The sequence below is a fragment of the Salmo salar genome, chromosome ssa02 (assembly GCF_905237065.1).
Source record: "Salmo salar chromosome ssa02, Ssal_v3.1, whole genome shotgun sequence".
Lineage (NCBI taxonomy): Eukaryota > Metazoa > Chordata > Actinopteri > Salmoniformes > Salmonidae > Salmo > Salmo salar.
Window position 1 is genome coordinate 37271445 of NC_059443.1, and position 19775 is coordinate 37291219.

The 19775-nt window shown below is 43.6% G+C and overlaps 1 protein-coding gene across 1 annotated transcript in view; it reads right to left on the reverse strand.

Annotated features, from left to right (window-relative positions):
* LOC106582184 (thrombospondin type-1 domain-containing protein 7A-like) overlaps positions 1 to 15491 on the reverse strand; it is a 101935-nt gene extending 86444 nt beyond the window's left edge. The window contains exon 1 of the mRNA XM_045703364.1: positions 14932 to 15491. Within this exon, the coding sequence (XP_045559320.1) occupies positions 14932 to 15091 (160 nt within the window). The 5' untranslated portion in view covers positions 15092 to 15491. The remainder of the gene's footprint in view (positions 1 to 14931) is intronic.
* Between the last annotated feature and the right edge of the window lie 4284 nt (positions 15492 to 19775).

A 19775-nucleotide genomic window follows, 5' to 3' on the forward strand; every position in this document is an offset into this window, starting at 1 on the left:
ACACACATATATAATGCAACGTGGTCGCACGTACACTCACACACACAAATTCATGCACACACTCATGCACGCACGCAGGCACACACACAAACCTGTCTGTGTTCTGTTAAATTAAAGAAGGGCAGAGAAGAAACAGTCCTTCCCTTTTAAGTATTTTCTTTTTTTTGCTGTGTTGATTGTTTTGCTCATGATACTTCATTTTCTACTGCGGTTGAGCTCTTACTTTCTGCTAAATAACAGATTTGAAAAAAGTTCAACTACAAGAGCTTGGGACTATCAGCATTTTTGTCAAAATGTATTTATTGACATAGCCTTGTTCTGTTCAATGTTCTCTACCTATATAGTATATTATAAGTACTCCAATTCATGTTGTTAAGTAGAAAACACCATTCAAGTCAATGAGGGCTCGGAACATTAAAACCAATTATCTCAGAATCGTTTTTTAACAGATAGAACCTTATAGTCAAGCCCTCGACTCTCTCTCTCTTGCCGTGAAGCAGTCTAAACTTTGGGTCTACACTACCACTCTACAACAGGGAGCCAGAATTGAACAGGTACAGGTGCGAAGGGTTTACATCATCACATTAAGCAGTCATCATATCACTGTTGCCATGGCTACATCTTTCTAGCAGCTCCAGAAGAGGTGGAGGAATGACTGACAGCTGTGACAGCTGTGTAATCCCGCCGGCCCCTCTCTGGGAAAAAAAACGCAATCTTCATTAAAGCCCAGCCGCTCAGCCTAGCCGTCCGCCACAGACCCACCAACCAGAGAGATGAAGACAGGGAGAGATGGGAATGGAGTGGGAGGACTGAGTTTGGATTTGTAGAGCCAGCGCTTGATTAGGATTATTATGACATATAGAACCAGAGGGAGGTTTCAGGTACAGAGGGCTCGGGCTGTCTTATTTCCCAGCCCAGATGAAGGCACAGACGGAGGCATGGTGAAAGGCGCAAGATTTGTAGTTCAAATAAACGACAAACAGTCCAGTATTGTTTGATATCTCAAGTAACCAACCAGCTGAGAAAGGCAGAGGTGATGAATGGAATTGAATTGCAATGGTGATGCTCACTGGAGAAATATGACAGGTACAGATGGCTTAATAGCCAGTACAGTAGTGGATAGAACCATGGATAAAAACAGGCCTCACTCTTGTAATCAGTCGTGTTTGGTCCATGTCTCCGTGGCAAATGTCATCACAGAGGTCAGCACCAACTCATGTCATCCCTCATAATCTTGGTCTCTCCTGACACGCACGAACATCATCATACTGTGTTCATCCTGGGTATTAGTCATAGTCGATGTTATTTACAAATTAGTCATTGTCCAAGTTATTATTGACAGTAATAGCCACTTGTATCATTGTAGAAGGGACAAAACAATCACATCAGATATCCAAAATAATTTACAATAGACAAGTGAGACAAACTGCTTATATGACAGAAGAGGGTATAGTGAGAAAACCCTGTGGCACATTCAAGAGGACTTCCTAAAAGATTCTAGAGAGGTCAAATGTGCCATGATGAATTACTGTGCCCTGTAATGCCTGGCTGCAGATTGGCTTCATGACTTCTCATAGAGGCCTGTGTAGCGACAACACAAAGGATGAATCAACAAGAAATACCTTTTAATAAAGGTTTTCCATTGTGCCAATAGCAAATTGTTGTGGTTTCACTGGTTTGTGTGCGTAATGTGTGTAAATCTGGGATTTCTGAGACTAGCAGGTTTTGATTATCCAAACCTCCAAAAGATGGCAAAGTTTAATTTGCAGATGGTCTGATAGCACAGTGAGTGTTTTGATTGGAGGACTGAGAGAAGCAACCAATTACGTTGCTGCTTAAACTGTGTAATCAAAATGTTATACTTTCTCTAATATGAAAAACAAGAGCAAAGAAATACACCAAGATAATTGAAAATGATTATCTGATATATAATTTCAGTTCATATTAATCCCACAGATAGCTCCCCTTCAACACACTGGAGTAATTGTTTTAATGTTGGTCGAGCCCTAAGCCGCTTTTCATGACACTCTCTTATCATTCATACAACTATAAGTGTAAAACATTTAAAGAAATCCATAAATATCTAGTTGCACCAAGTTACTGTAACAATGTTCTTGAAACGTCAGAGAAAAACAGAGGGAGAGAATAGAGGGAGAGAACAGAAAACAGCAGATCCCTCACCCTGAATCTATCACGTGTTTGTAGTGAGCTATAAATGGAGGTGTGATCTACAGGAATACTCTTCCTGCATTCCTGCAACCCATGCATGAACTATTACCAAAGGGTTAGAGGCGCAAAAGCCAGTGAATGCATCTCTCTATAGGTGTGAGTGTGGAGTTGCTAGTGCACGTGTGTGCATGCGTGTGTACGTGCACGTACAGGATGGTCGAGCATGTCTGTGAGCGAGTGCCAGAGACCTGGTGTGAAGTGCTATGCGCGAGTCCTGGCCCCACGCCCAAACACCCACGTGAGCCAGGAAAGAGGGAGTGTGGAAACAGAGAGAATGGATGGATGGATTAATAGAGGAAAAGGAGAGGAGGAGGAGGTGGAGAGGCAAGGCTGCCAGCTCCCGAACACATTGACAGATAAATAAATAAATGGATGGACGAATGGATGGATAGATGGATGGATAGATGGATGGAGGGATAGCTGGATGGAGGGATTATGGAGGAGAACAACATAAAGGAAGAGCAACGAATCAGCCATGCAGAATAGACACTGTAGATTTATAGATGAACGGATACCAGAGAATTAGAGTGAACGAGTGGAGAAGCCAGAGGAGGTATCTACAGTAGCTAGCAAGGGAGCAGAACAGCCCTGTGTGTTGACCAGGCCCGGTGCGCCCTGCCCTGCCCCGCCATGGCTTTCCTCTGTCTGGGGCCATCTGCTGCCCTCGCTCTAAGCCAGGGGATTTTCATAAGTGATTAGCCCATGCGTGTGTGAAATTGACATTAAAGATGGTAGAACTGTGGGGAAGGACCCTACAAGCCTCAGATCACAGACACCAACAGCTTTTCCTGTACAAACACCATCTTAAAAGGGCTAGATGGCCAGGGATTCATGTACCAGTATCACCAAGACAAGGTTAAAGAGTGGCTAAACACAGGCCCACCTGGGTTAAACTGTATATTGCAGAGTGTTTTCAAGCATCAGTGATCTGCTCACTATGGTTCGGTTAGAGCTACAGTAGCACTTGAGAATTGACGATTGTTGTCAGCTATCCACTTGATGGACCGTTCAGCATCCTACCTCAACACTTATAACCAATTGCAAAGCACCACGTCAGTACTAGATACTGTACAATTATTGTATAAAACATGTGTAATACATGCCTGTGGTTCTCACTGGTAACCATATCATCATCGGATTCCATTCTCAGATATGGACCCGGCAGGCGGAAGCGGAGATTGTCCTTCATTCTCATGCACTGTCTGACCCAGGAGGTTTGAGCGTTTGATTCCACTACCATAGATTAAATCAATCTGTATTTACACATGATTACACAGAGCAGTATATTAATTCACCCTGGGATCACTGAGATAATGAAAGCAAAATGTATCTTGCGCAATATAGTAGGCCTTCATTACTTTGTATATTCATTGCATGCTACAGCCTAGCAGAGAATAGACTTCAATTACATTTCCATCACGCCATTGGTAATATGATACAAATAAGATAAGTAAAACCGAAACTCATACAAATGTATAAAAACGTAATCAAATGCGGTACATCGTTGGGCCAATGTTGCGGTATGATGCAGTCAATGCGGTAAATGAACCCACCACAGAACTAAAACTAGATTTCCAAAACATTCCAATACAATGAACACACTAGTCGTGCTCATCCTGAAGTAATACAACTGAGCAGGACTGAGGGATGGGTGGATGGAGTGATGAATGAAAGGATGGATGGATGGATGAGTGGATGGACGGATATTTCTCCACTTCTCCATCGTATGCCTTTATTACCATCAGCAGAGAAGAGGTTTGTGGACAAGAGACTCGTCTCACTAAAGTAAATGTCACTGCTCCCTCTCAGAGAGCCAGTTCCGCTCAACCCACTGAAGCAGCCTTATTGCTTCCCACGGGAGATGACAGTCAGTTTTGAATGCCACTCCCAGAGTCTAAATAGCATGTTTCCCCAACGTATCCACTGACTGAATGAGAAGAGTTCACCATGTTTCTGCTTTGACCCAGTATGGCTGAAGTAGTTGTCAGTCAAGGCACTGGGAGGACACGACCCCTATGTCCCCGCACAATGTGTCCCCCTCGTCACCTGTCTCCTGTCCTCGTCTTTCAGGGGGCACTTGAGAAGATTAATAGGAAAGTGTAGGTCGGTCTATTCAATCATACACTCATCCCTTTAAAGCGATAAAGCTTAAACAGCAGTCAAGGGATAGACTTTCATCAGAACTCTATAATATCCCACAACTTATCCCCTAATATTACCATTGATCTGCTTACTCTCACCATACAAACACTAGTATATACAAAGTAATAATTACCAGTAAATACACGCTAAATACATTTATGACCTAGCTGCCGTCTAAATATCATATGTTGTGAGCTGTTGGAATATTGCAGAATATGGTGTAAATGTGCAAATCCTCTTAAATCGCTATAAATAATGTTTTGGGGATAAAGTGTAATCTGTAATCCGGCCTGCATCGCTATATCAGTAATGATCAGTTCTTAGTGTAAACTCTGCGCTTTAGATTAAAGGTAGACTCAGCGATATGACGTAGATGCAGAAAGTACATAACGTAGTGGGTCTATTTCCGCAACAACTAAGAGCGCTGAAGCGCAAGGCTCAACTTCTCCGTTGTTTTGGGTCCGTGGCCACTGAAGCGAACCCGCGCACATGCGCAGAGATACTGTGTGTGACCGTGTGAGAGCGAAGTCTTGCATCTTGCTCAGCTCAATCTCTGTGGTGCTGCTCGTGGCAACGTCATTTCGCTGAGTCTACCTTTAAACAAACTCTTGCGCTGCTTCCTGGCCTGCACACTGCTGCGTCTACGTGGGACTGGACAACTTTAGGATGAATGGGCCGTTTTCACAAAGTACCGTTTTTGGGCGACAAGGATACAGCTTAATCTGTTTATGCAACATATACGTGAAAAATAACAGTTTCACCCTCCACTACTACCCCAATGTGGGTCAAAAGAAGAGGTTTTGATAACATGAGATGTCAGTGCAGTTCTCTATGAATCTCTATGAATCTCTATCATCAAACAAGTTTCTATGTGATGAAATATCTGTAGAGTTCAAAGGTGCTGTTACAGATGTTACAACAGGGGCAAAACCTGAAACCAACCCCAAACTGTTCATCTTGATACGAAACACAAATCTTCTTTGAAATGTTTCACCCTCCCTTTCCAAGGCAGAAATCTGCTGACGCTGTGTGTAAGTTGTGTTCCTGTTGTTGCCGCTCTCCAGAAATATGAATACACCGTGGGCTGCAGTGCTGCTGACTGCTCAGTTTCCAATCTGGATATGAGACCGGTCACACGCTATTGCTTCAGTTATCGCCCATTAGAGCCTAACTGAAAAATGGAATATACAAGAAAAACACTTGCATGCCATGATCTCCAACTCCCAAGGAAATCACCTTCATTTATTCATGGCCTAAATATGCAGCCTGTTGCTATGGGTCTTAAAGAGTGGCGAGCCAATTATATTTCAGAAGCTGGTATGCCCTCAGGTACTATGGTAATGAGGGTCAACATGGGTCATATTAAAATGCACTCAATAAAATGAAGCTGGGCTCCATAAGGATACATTCAATTGGGATGTTGCTAGAGAAATCCCCCATGGCCATATCTCCAGACAGCTTCTCTTACTGAGGCAGCTAGATGTGGGCTTGTTTCCTGCCAAAGGCACTTGTCGATCTCTAACACTGTACATTCAGGTGATAGTACAAGGCTATTAAAAACCAGGCCTTAATGTTTTTTCAGTACTGCTGTTTTTTTCCTGGTAGTTCATTGATTGATTGATAGATTTTTTAATTGATTTGGCCAGATAGTCCACTCTCCTGGAGTCCAAAGTCTGAGTCAGATCCTGAATAGAGAGTAAGGAAGAACACCAGTCGCTCTATGGATCTTGGCCCGGGTTTGAATTACTCTGGTCTAGTGGGAGTCTGGGAGAGTGGGACATGCTGTGCTTGTTTTACCATGATAACGACCTTAGGTTATGGTATTGAGCTTCTGACCTTTTCCCTCATATGCTTTCCAGACAGGCTGTTCACTCTGGTGCGTACAACACTACATGACCAAAAGTATGTGGACACCTGCTCATCGAACACCTCATTCCAAAATCATGGGCATTAATATGGAGTTGGTCCCCCCTTTGCTGCTAAACAGCCTCCACTCTTCTAGGAAGGCTTTCCACTACATGTTGGAACATTGCTGCGGGGACTTGCTTCCAGTCAATCACAAGAGCATTAGTGAGGTCAAGCACTGATGTTGTGCGATTAGACCTGGCTCGCAGTTGGTGTTCCAATTCATCCCAAAGGTGTTCGATGGTATTGTGCTCAGGGCTCTGTACAGACCAATCAAGTTCTTCCACACCGATCTCGACAAAACATTTCTGTATGGACCTCGCTTTGTGCATGGGTGCCTTCCTCAAACTGTTGACACTAAGTTGGAAGCACAGAATCGTCTAGAATGTCATTGTATGCTGTACTGTTGATTTCTCTTCCCTGGAACTAATGGGCCTAGCCCAAACCATGAAAAACAGCCTCAGACCATTACTCATCCTCCACCAAACTTTACAGTTGGCACTATGCATTCGAGCATGTAGTATTCTCCTGGCATCCGCCAAACCCAGATTCGTCTTTCGGACTGCCAGATGGTGAAGCGTGATTCATCACTCCAGAGAACGCGTTCCACTGCTCCGGAGTCCAATGCTGGCGAGCTTTACACCACTCCAGACGACGCTTGGCATTCCGCATGGTGATCTTAGGCTTGTGTGCGGCTGCTCGGCAATGGAAACCCATTTCATGAAGCTCCTGATGAACAGTTCTTGTGCTGACGTTGCTTCCAGAGACAGTTTGAATCTTGGTAGTGAGTGTTGCAACCAAGGACAGACGATTTTTCGTGCTATGTGCTTCAGCACTCGGTGGTCCAGATCTGTGAGCTTGTGTGGCCTTGTGTGGCCTACCACTTCACGGCTGAGCCGTTGTTGCTTCTAGATGTTTTCACTTCACAATAACAGCACTTACAGTTGACCGGGGCAGAAATTTGACTAACTGTCTTGTTGGAAAGGTGACATCCTATGATGATGTCACGTTGAAAGTCAATGAGCTCTTCAGTAAGGCCATTCTACTGCCAACGTTGGCCTATGGAGACTGCATGGCTGTGAGCTCAATTTTATATATCTGCCAGCAACGGGTGTGGCTGAAATAGCCAAATCCACTGATTTGAATGGGTGTCCACATACTTTTGTATATATAGTGTTTGTTGTCATAGCAGGTGGTTGGGACTGGGAGAGCCACTAACAGCTAGGTCGGGTGACATCACACACTGCTGGAGCCATCGTTAGGTGGAAACGTATTCAGTAACAATGGCCTGTCAGTGCTCTTCACACTGGCCCATCTCATTGAGGAATGACATCAGTCCAGCATCATGGTTACACATACAGTAGCTACAGTATGTCCACAACACTAGAGGTGGAGTAGTGGGCTACTTGGTTCAATTGTCTTTTGAGTTGCAAGGGGTCATCTACATCTACATTTCCTTCCTAGAAACACCCATATGGCCACAAGTGGTTAGGAGGCGGGCCAACGATGTGTCATCTGTAGTCCTGGTGCGAGACCCACATTCTAGCTGGTCACCGCAATCAAAACATCCTATTTTGTTAGGTGGATAAAACCAGGAATTTGTTAAACAGTAAATGACATGATTCCTGTAATAAACGTGTCTGACCTGCAGCTGGGCCTGCCTGTTTCGCTGGGGCCGGCTGCTCTCACACTCTCTCTCCCCCTCGTGCTTGTATGACATTTCAAAATGCAATTGCGGGGAAAAAAACTAAAACTTTGCGAGCAATTTGTTTTCCATATTAAAGGGTCTCAGCTTTTTATTTCTCAACGATCATTACTGAGCTCAAAGCACACTGTTTTACAATCAAGATATCTGACATGGGTTTGACCTGGTCAGTCTATGTCATGAAAAGAGCAGATGTTCCTAATGTTTTCTACACTCAGTGTAGCTAATGTGTTTTGAGTTTCCACTTCTTCAGGTGGTGAATTAGCACCAAATTAATTTGGCCTATACAGTTGAAATCGGAAGTTTACATACACTTAGGTTGGAGTCATTAAAACTCGTTTTTCATCCACTCCACAAATTTTTGTTAACAAACTATAGTTTTGGCAAGTCGGTTAGGACATCTACTTTGTGCATGACACAAGTAATTTTTTCAACAATTGTTTACAGACAGATTATTTCACTTATAATTAACTGTATCACAATTCCAGTGTGTCAGAATTTTACATACACTAAGTTGACTGTGCCTTTAACAGCTTGGAAAATTCCAGAAAATGATGTCATAGGCTAATTGACATAATTTGAGTCAATTGGAGGTGTACCTGTGGATGTATTTCAAGGCCTACCTAAAAACTCAGTGCCTCTGCTTGACGTCATGGGAAAATCAAAAGAAATCAGCCAAGACCTCAGAAAAATAATTGTAGCCCTCCACAAGTTTGGTTCATCCATGGGAGCAATTTCCAAACGCCTGAAGGTACCACTTTCATCTGTACAAACAAAGGTACACAAGTATAAACACCATGGGACCACACAGCCGTCATACCGCTCAGGAAGGAGACACATTCAGTCTCCTAGAGATGAACGTACTTTGGTGCGAAAAGTGCAAATCAATCCCAGAACAACAGCAAAGGACCTTGTGAAAATGCTGGAGGAAACAGGTCCAAAAGTATCTATATCCACAGTAAAACTAGCCTTATATCGATATAACCTGAAAGGCCGCTCAGCAAGGAAGAAGCCACTGCTTGAAAACCGCCATAAAAAAGCCAGACTACGGTTTGCAACTGCACATGGGGACATAGATCATACTTTTTGGAGAAATGTTCTCTGGTCTGATGAAACAAAAATAGAACTGTTTGGCCAAAATGACCATCATTATGTTTGGAGGAAAAAGGGGGAGGCTTGCAAGCCGAAGAACACCATCCCAACCGTGAAGCATGGGGGTGGCAGCATCATGTTGTGAAGTGCTTTGCTACAGGAGGGACTGGTGCACTTCACAAAATAGATGGCATCATGAGGATGGAAAATGATGTGGATATGTTGAAGCAACATCTCAAGATATCAGTCAGGAGGTTAAAGCTTGGTCGCAAATGGGTCTTCCAAATGGACAATGACCCCAAGCATACTTCCAAAGTTGTGGCAAAATAGCTTAAGGACAACAAAGTCAAGGTATTGGAGTGGCCATCACAAGGCCCTGACCTCAATCCATTAGAAAATGTGTGGGCAGAACTGAAAAAGCGTGTGTGAGCAAGGAGGCCTACAAACCTGACTTGGTTACACCAGCTCTGTCAGGAGGAATGGGCCAAAATTTACCCAACTTATTGTGGGAAGCTTGTGGAAGGCTACCCGAAACGTTTGAACCAAGTTAAACATTTAAAGGCAATGTTACCGAATACTAATTGAGTGTATGTAAACTTCTTACCCACTGGGAATGTGATGAAAGAAATAAAAGGTGAAATAAATAATTCTCTCTACTATTATTCTGACATTTCACATTCTTAAAATAAAGGGGTGATCCTAACTGACCTAAGACAGGGAATGTTTACTAGGATTAAATGTCAGGAATTGTGAAAAACTGAGTTTAAATGTATTTAGCTGAGGTGTATGTAAACTTCCGACTTCAACTGTATATAATATTAGTGCACATACAGATGAAGGCAATGTAATCTCTATTGAACAAGCCCAATTTTGCCAGTAAAATATAACAAAAATAGCCTAATTGTCAACCCAAAATTCATGTCAATCACTCGATTAGGTTGCATATCCAAATACATTGAATTCCTGCTTGGACATGTTAGATGTAACAACGTATTTATTGAATACCATCTCAGTAGTCTATTATACTTGTTAAAAGGATCCACCCCTTTTTTTCAATTTTCGCCTAAAATAACCCAAATCTATCTGTCTGTAGCTCAGGCCCTGAAGCAATGATATGCATATTCATGGTACCATTTGAAAGGAAACACTTTGATGTTTGTGGAAATGTGAAAGGAGTGTAGTAGAATAGAACACAATAGATCTGGTAAAAGATAATACAAAGAAAAAACCAACCGTTCTTTTGTATATTTTTTGTACCATCATCTTTGAAATGCAACAGAAAGGCCATAATGTATTATTTCAGCCCAGGCGTAATGTATATTTTGACCACTAGATGGCAGCAGTGCATGTGTAACGTTTTAGACTGATCCAATGAACCATTGCATTTCTGTTCAAAATGTTGTATCAGGACTGCCCAAATGTGCCTAATTGGTTTATTAATACATTTTCGAGTTCATAATTGTGCACTCTCCTCAAACAACAGCATGGTATTCTTTCACTGTAATAGCTACTGTAAATTGGACAGTGCAGTTAGATTAACAAGAATTGAAGCTTTCTGCCAATATCAGTTATGTCTATGTCCTGGGAAATGTTCTTGTTACTTACAACCTCATGCTAATAATATTAGCCTACGTTAGCTCAACCATCCCGTGGAAGGGACACCGATCCTGAAGAAGTTTAAAGCATTGTGAATGACTCTATAATGACTTTATAAGATGATGACTCAAATGTACTCTATGGTTTGACGCAGCAGATTTGTTCTTGGGGGGGACGTTAATCTGGACTGGAGCCCTGACAGGTGTTGGCTGAAATCAGTTAAGAGCAATTATCAGAATTAGCGATAACCATGCACGTTTCAGGTGGCTAACAGATCTCGGGGAGGAAAAAAATGGTGTAAACCATGAGTAGGCCAGAGAGAGAGAGAGCCAGTCTGGTAAAAGGGGATTGGGATGATCAGAAGTCAGGGACGATGCCTACGTAATCTGAATAATGGATCATCTGCTTCCCAATGGCAGATAAGGACCTGGAGAAGCGCAAAGGGGAACGTTGGAGATGCATCAGGCTCTCCTGCTGGGTTGTGCTGTAACACAGAGAATGGTTCTGAACCACAAGGATGAACATCTCTATTGTCATTGTCACTGTCAATGTTTTTTTTTAAATGTTTTTATTCAACCAGGCAAATCAGTTATCAGTTAGGACAAATTCTTATTTTACAATGATGGCCTACCCTGGCCAAACCCTCCCCTAACCCAGACTATGCTGGGTCAATTCTGCGCCGCCCTGTGGGACTCCCAATCACGGCTGGATGTGATACAGCCCAGGATCGAACCAGGGTCTGTAGTGATGCCTCTAGCACTGAGATGCTATGCCTTAGACCGCTGAGCCACTCAGGAGTCCTTTGTAAGGCCCTTTGTAATGTATTCATGCTTCCCTACAACACAGCAGGACATTTGCCAACTGCATTTCTATGTCATTACAAGTTGCTTGGTGGTATTCAAATTATATTGGTGAATATTTGATAAGATGTCACAAATGTCACATATGAAGATACCTCTTCACATTGGAAGAGTCACACCAAACACTGTTGGTTTGATGGTGTCATACCAGTACAAGTCAGGACAGTTGGAGTATCCTCATTTATATCCCATGGTGTCAGAGTGAGAGTTCAAGGAGTGGGGTAGCGTAGTACCAAAGCCTCATCTGTTGTGTACTCCAGGTTGATCTCTGGCCTTGAACGGGACACACAGTCACACTGTACACACACTGAAAATTGCCTTGGCCTCCGATGGGCACGCATGCTGGTGCAATCCTGACAGCTCCGCCCTACAGACTACAGCAGTACTGCCACTCCACTAACGGAAACTAATGAAGCGCACACAGCACCAAACTGCAAGAGGAATTCCACCCACAGTGTGACTGTGTGTGTGTGACTGTGTGTTTGTGTGACTGTGTGTTTGTGTGACTGTGTGTGTGACTGTGTGTGTGTGTGTGTGTGTGTGTGTGTGTGTGTGTGTGTGTGTGTGTGTGTGTGTGTGTGTGTGTGTGTGTGTGTGTGTGTGTGTGTGTGTGTGTGTGTGTGTGTGTGTATGTGTGTGTGTATGTGTGACTGTGTGTGTGTGTTTGTGTTACTGTGTGTGTGATTGTGTATGTGTGTGTGTTTGTGTGACTGTGTGTGTGTGTGTGTGTGTGTTTGTGTGTGTGTGTGTGACTGTGTGTGTGTGTGTTTGTGTTAGTGTGTGTGTGTGTGTGTGTGTGTGTGTGTGTGTGTGTGTGTGTGTGTGTGTGTGTGTGTGTGTGTGTGTGTGTGTGTGTGTGTGTGTGTGTGTGTGTGTGTTTGTGTGACAGTGTGTGTGTAAGTGAGAGATAGAGGATAGAAATAACTGTGTGATAGAGAGCACTAAACCCTCCAAGAATCTCTTCAAGGCTTGTAACACTACTATACACTGCCATATCATCCTCCTACTCCTTCACAATCTCCTCATTATCGTCCACATCAATATAATCATCATCATCATCATCATAACTGCCTTCATCAACCTTATTCTCAACAGGTTTCTCCTCCTCCTTCACATCATCATTGTCGTCATCATCCTCATCTTCTTCAAGAACATCATTATCAAGACTGTGGCAGCCAGTGCCTGTTTTCGCTTTTGTCATTTAAATAGAACCCTCCGGAGGGAAATATCCCTGAATTCACTGCACCTCAAAACATAGATCATATTTTCATGAAGCCAATAAAAGCAACGTAAGACAATTCCCTATAGTTTGAAGACAGAGCTGTATTTCAGCAACTCATCATTATGCAAACATCACAGCAGCATTTGTCACCAGAATATTCCCTCCACTGACTGCTCTCTCTGAAATGTGCACAAACATAATCATATTTTATGAAAAGAGCTGAAATGCACAAAAAGTGGTATGCAAATGCAATGATACCACATTTTAGTCATTTAGCAAACATTCTTATTCAGAGTGCATACAGAGTGCATACATTTTTCATACTTCATCGTACTGGTCCCCTCGTGGGAACTTAACACACAAAACTGGCCTTGCAAGCGACATGCTCCAACAACTGAGCCACACAGGACACATTTTGATCAAAATGCTTGAAAGCACAGAAATAAATTGCTCTACTGTAGGTTATCTCCAAGCTCTGTGGCATCGCCAAACCAAAGAAGAAGAAGAAGAGAAAAAAAAAGTAAATTCTAAAATTCTAAAACAAATAAAAACTTCTATCCTAAAATCAATAGTCTTCCTTTAGTTAGAAAGAACAGAAAACCTCCACACAGAGGGCTACATATCACAGTGAAGACCTAAAGTGATGTGGCTATAGGCAGTAGGAGGTATGCGTGTGTGTGTGTGTATATGTGTGTTTGCTTTCTTGTGTTTGTGCAGGTGTGTGTGTGTAGCGTGGGAGAGAGGGGTGCAGCAGCGTGGGAGAGAGGGGTGCAGCAGCGTGGGAGAGAGGGGTGCAGCAGCGTGGGAGAGGGTGCAGCAGCGTGGGAGAGAGGGTGCAGCAGCGTGGGAGAGAGGGTGCAGCAGCGTGGGAGAGAGGGGTGCAGCAGCGTGGGAGAGAGGGGTGCAGCAGCGTGGGAGAGAGGGGTGCAGCAGCGTGGGAGAGAGGGGTGCAGCAGCGTGGGAGAGAGGGGTGCAGCAGCGTGGGAGAGAGGGGTGCAGCAGCGTGGGAGAGAGGGGTGCAGCAGCGTGGGAGAGAGGGGTGCAGCAGCGTGGGAGAGAGGGGTGCAGCAGCGTGGGAGAGTGGTGTAATCCTAATGATCTACAGTGGGAGAGATCTAGCCCCTGACGCTCCATTTCTTAGGGCAGGGCTGCTCCCTGGAACGTCTTTTTTGAGCAAATCCCTAGTCCTTTAATCTCCTTACTCAACTACATCCTCTTTAGAGATGCAGAAAGCGCGAGACACAACGACATCCCATCGATTCAGGACTGGCGCTGGGCTGAGCTGTCCAGTGGGTTGGGAAGGGGGAGGGTTATTTTGCCCTCATCTAGTCCTATGAGGGGGAGGGAGGTGGTGGGGGAGGTGAGGAAGCAAAGGGTTAACTATCACCTCGAGGGCCAAGGAGATTTTCCCATATATTTTTAAAAGCACTCCCAGGGCATGATTATTCCTGGCTCAGATCTTCTAATTATGTTAGAGGAGCTGTACATTACTAATGCATTGCACTTGTTCATATCAGAGGTGATCAGAAAACACTCTGCAACCACCCATCCCATTTCATCTCATGTTTGCAATCAACTCCCCATTTTTTGTCTACTATTGTGCTCCGACACATGTACAATCATCAGGATATGGTGTAACCACACACCTCAACTACCAATTCATCTAAGAGACAGAAATGTAAGTAATCCAGTCAGAATGGATCATGCGAGCTTTAGGTGGCAAATTCATTGCACTTATTAATAGACTTCTGGTGGATTTCTCTGTTAGCGTTCTCTGCCTCATTCTCCCATGATAGCTTGCTATTCAAGACTTCTAGACTTCAGTTACAATGTGAAAACGATCAGCTTGTGAGACTAGTGCAAGGGACAGGGAAAATTAGGTAACGCGATGACAGGGGGGTTTTAAGGACCTTGAGACCTGCTCTAATTTTCAAAAGGTTCACAGAGAGGAAATGAGAACAGAGAATATCGTGCCCAAGCTGAGTGTCTTGTCCACAAGCTTTTTCAATACTGAATACATAGTCACCATTAACTATTGAAAACATGCTCCTTGAAACATAATATTCTGCTTAGACTTCAATACTGCAGATGTTTTATTCTGATCGCCATTAAAGTCAAACAGTACAAAACAACAACCAATCTGTCTCTAAGTCTCTCATAGTACAATAGGAGTCCAGTACCTGTTTCCCAGAAGTACACAGACTTGGTGTCCTCTACCATCTGTGTGTTAGCCCTCCAGGTACCACAGAGCAGTAGTACTGTCACCCAAAGGAATGTGCTGCCCCCTGTCCTCATACTGGGGGACCCTCCTGCACCCCTCCACCTCCACCCCAGCCCCATGGTCCTCTCCAGGGTCAACGTAAGTCCACACAGTCGAAAAGGTCACCGCAGAGGAAGATAGCCCAAGACGTACACAGGTCTGACAGGCAAAAAAAAAGAATAGTGTGTGATTTGTCCCACTAGAGTAAGGGACTGGTGCTTCCTCTCCTGAAGGGCAGATCGAGAGATTACTCCTCTTGTCCTCTATCTCCCTCCTCTTCTCTTCTCCACTCCACTCTTCACAGGGTATCCCCAGAGGAAGGTTGTCAGTGAGAGAGGGTAGAGGTCCAGAGGAATGATAGAGTCTTGCTCCTCCATGCTCTCTGGTGCTGCCTCTGTCCTCTGGCTGTGGAGCTGTGACAGTGGCTGTGCGTCTGCAGTGGTACCTCCTCCCCTCCTCTCTCCTTTCCCCTCTCTCACACGCTCTCTCTCTCTCTCTCTCTCTCTCTCGCTCTCTCTCTCTCTCTCTCTCTCTCGCTCGCTCTCTTTCACTCACTCTCTCTCTTTCTGTCTCTCCATGCTCCAGCTCCCTCTCTTTTTTACACACACAGTCCCTCTCTTGCCGAGGGCACAGGGACGGACGCATCTTCTGTTCCACTCCTCGCTAGCAGCGCTGAGAGGACAGCTGGAGACCAACGTTCAAAATGAGCAGAGGAGTTATTGCAAGCACAGCTTCAAGGTTCAGAGACAGTGCAGCACAGGGCGGGAAGAGATAGAGATGGGGGAGATGGGGAGAAATAGGGAAAGTGTGTGTGTGTGTGTGTGTGTGTGTGTGTGTGTGTGTGTGTGTGTGTGTGTGTGTGTGTGTGTGTGTGTGTGTGTGTGTGTGTGTGTGTGTGTGTGTAGACTGGGGGTGTAGACTGTGTGAGAGAGAGAGGAGAGATTTGTAAAACCGATCAGCAAAATCAAGCAGATCTAGATTGGTGAGTAACTGGGTTTTGTCTCTGTTGTAGAGTATTAGGCTTATAGATAGCACTGCAGTGCTTTAAAACAGAACAGAACAGAATAATACCACGGTGTGCATAATATCCTTTCCAGGCTCTTTGCACATAATCTATTGGGTTACTGTGTTGGCGTTTCATTCTATTTTGAGACTGAAAAGCGTGACACAGACCTGACAAAGCAACTTCACAATTGTTAAGTGCCGAAATATTCCATTGACGCTCCAATGACGTAGTGTTTGACAGACAGACAGACAGACAGACAGACAGACAGACAGACAGACAGACAGACAGACAGACAGACAGACAGACAGACAGACAGACAGACAGACAGACAGACAGACAGACAGACAGACAGACAGACAGACAGACAGACAGACAGACAGACAGACAGACAGACAGACAGACAGACAGACAGACAGACAGACAGACAGACAGACAGACAGAGATAGGGATATAAGTAGGGGGGAGAGGCAAGCAGGTAGATATCCCTTGCCTCAGCTCTCCTCTCCTTCCCTCCCCTGTAGTCAGAACATGTAGCGTGTTCCCTGGCCAGGAGCCCAGGCTAAGACCCTGCCCGTGTTTCTGACCTGCAGACACGTGGTTCTGCTTGGCCGGTTTGCTTTAGCTAGCTTTAGAACAGGCGTTAGCTTAGCTAAGACAACCACTTCAGAGGGTATGCCAGCGTTAGCTACCTTTTCACAGACTGAGGGCTGCCATACTGGAAAAAACACTTGGTAGACCAACGTTTACCAATTGTTGGGTCAATAGAATGGTCGTGCCCAGCTTGGTTCCTGGTAAACATGGTTTTGTCACAAGAAAAGTTGTAAGAACAGGTGGGTCACAACATAAAAAGTTTAGGAAACACTAAAGACGCATTTACAACTCATCTGGGATTAGTCAAGAGAGGCCATTAAGGACACACAAAGGGAACAAAAAGTTAACATAAAGTATAAACTCAATGTTTTACAGAACAGCATTTTGTTCGAATTGGTCCTTATCGACTGCCCATACCAATTTAGGCAAATGTCAAAATGTCAATATTTTCTGGGTGAAACGTAGCCACGTGACCATTTATCAGAAACATTACCTGTAACCATGACATCTAGTGTTTTTTTTTATCGTTTTGGCTGAGTCCTAAGGGGACAGTTTCTTTTTAGTTCACCAAGCACAACCTAAAAACCTAAAAACCAAAGTGTCGAAAACAGATTAGACACAATGGGTACATTCATAATGCTGCTGAATTCATAAAACAAAAGATTTGTATTTTGCATTCAACCCTGTCTTGACTTGATAGTTTCCATTGGATATACCATACCTCTGCTATTGTTTTCACATTTTTCAGTAGATGTTTTTCTATGCCTTTGGTTCCTGGACAAACGATAATGCATGATTAATGAGGGAACAGGGTAATCACCTAGTAGCACTTTTTCATGGCAGTCACATTGTCTCTGACCGTGTGTGTGTGTGTGTGTGTGTGTGTGTGTGTGTGTGTGTGTGTGTGTGTGTGTGTGTGTGTGTGTGTGTGTGTGTGTGTGTGTGTGTGTGTGTGTGTGTGTGTGTGTGTGTGTGTGTGTGTGTGTGTGGGAAATACAAATCCAACCAATACCTTCATCTTTATGCCAACATTATACTGGGCCAAATATCCAAGAGGGCGTTCATTACAGCAAAGAAATTGATTCAGGGATCAGCTAATGGACTCTTATAATGGAGTAATGGAATCTACACTTTGCTCACACTTTGACTGGTGATCAGGGTTGAATATTTTCCCGGTATTTTACAAATGTTCCATAATAAATCACTTTTCTCCCGGGTAACCCGATATTTCCCGGAATTGTGTTATTCAAAAGCATATAAATAGGCCTATGTCTGGATTTGATTCGAGCATTGATCAAAAATTCAAGCCTGATGCAACCTGAGCCTGATTAAATACATTTTATGAGCCCTAGCCCAAATGATTGTTCTGTTATCCAATACATAAGCTATATGCATTATGCACGACAGAAGCACATAAAAGCCCGTAGATATAGGCCTAGCTATGCTCTCTTGGGTAAATAAATTCAACAATCTCCAGTAGGCTAATCTTTTTGAGTGTGAACTGTACTGTACTGTACCTCGTTCAAAGCATGATAAAGCAGGGAGAGAACATGTGATTCTGTTGCAGCACATGCTGCCTACAAAGTATAGACTAGCTAAATAGATTTTAATTCTTCCGAATATTTCCCCTAATACAAACATTTTTAAAAACCTGTTTTTGATTAGAATATATATATATTTTTAAATATGTTTTAGAATAAGGCTGTAACGTAACAAAATGTTGAAAAAGTCAAGGGGTCTGTATATACAGTGCATTCGGAAAGTGTTCAGACCCCTTGACTTTTTCCACATTTTGTTACAGCCTTATTCTAACATGGATTAACTAGTCGTCGTCGTGTTGAATATTACATCAACAGGGAAACCAATCACCACTGGAAATTCATTAGGATTATTAACATGGATTAAGCAAACACTTAGCATCCATGGAATCAAAGAAAACCCTTAGTGCATGCCTCCTAATGAATAATAAATGACCACTTCCGGCTGCAAATTAATCAGGAGGCAAAGAACAACAACACTCCTACTGTACCAGCAGAAATCCCGAACTACAAGAGTCATACATGTGCATGTAAAGGGTTTTTAACATTCGTTTTCACATTTGAACAGGATTTCTTGTTGCATAAACCCACAACATATTACCTTTGATAGAACACGGCCAACACGCGTTTGAATCCTTGCTTGGTTTTCAGTCTGGGGAAATATATTTTCAAGGGAATATAAGGTATACCTGAAGAACCAAGATGGCTAACCCTTCAACAAACCCGATCATAAACGCTTTGCCAAATGGTTCATACCTCTCACATCCCGTCAGGGTGAAAACAGCTTCATTGAGAAAGACAGGCAGCCAGCTCCAATCCCTGTCCCCGTCCCAGTGCTCCAGTCCTGCTGTATTCTGCTTCATTGATTAGAGCTCCATAAAGGGAATGAGAGCAACGTCATCACAGTAATCTCATAGCACTTTCATTTCATCAGTGACACCATGTGCATCAGCAAGACTAGTGTCTCCCAAACAGCACATAGAGAGGCAGGGTTCCTCCATTAAATATCAGGACAGAGGTACTGTATCAATAATGCCGTATAGGAAATGGCCCCCCGCTGGGTCGTTCAAATAAACTCACCGCTCACAACCACATAGCCTACCCATACACTCACATTCATAAATACATATACGAGCCAACACACCTGCTAAGAAAAGCAAACATCATTAAAATGCTATACTTCACCCTAACATACAGTACTACATGGCAACCCCCAGTATCATACATGGCAACCTCAGTCTTCCTGTAGCAGCGTATTCACTGTGGGATGACTATGAGTCATAAAGCAAGGGATGATAACAGCAGTGCCAAAGTCAAACAGGGCTGCCAGCCTACGAGGCCCCACAACCAGGGCTCAAGTGTCTGACTCACAGCAGGGAGAAGGGAGATTATGAAAAAGACTACGCCATGAATTGTCAACAGTCAAAATACACAAACACACATGCAAACAAACTCAAATCGTGCGAATTACAAAGTATGCATGTTCAAGTACTCCTCTGGGACATTTTTTATTTCCCTCTGATCAGAGACAGTATTATCTTTGCCTTTATAGTACAGTATGTTCCCATTTGGGCCTTAGTACATGTACTGTACAGTTCTTGGGAGAAAATTATTTCTTTCCATAAGCAT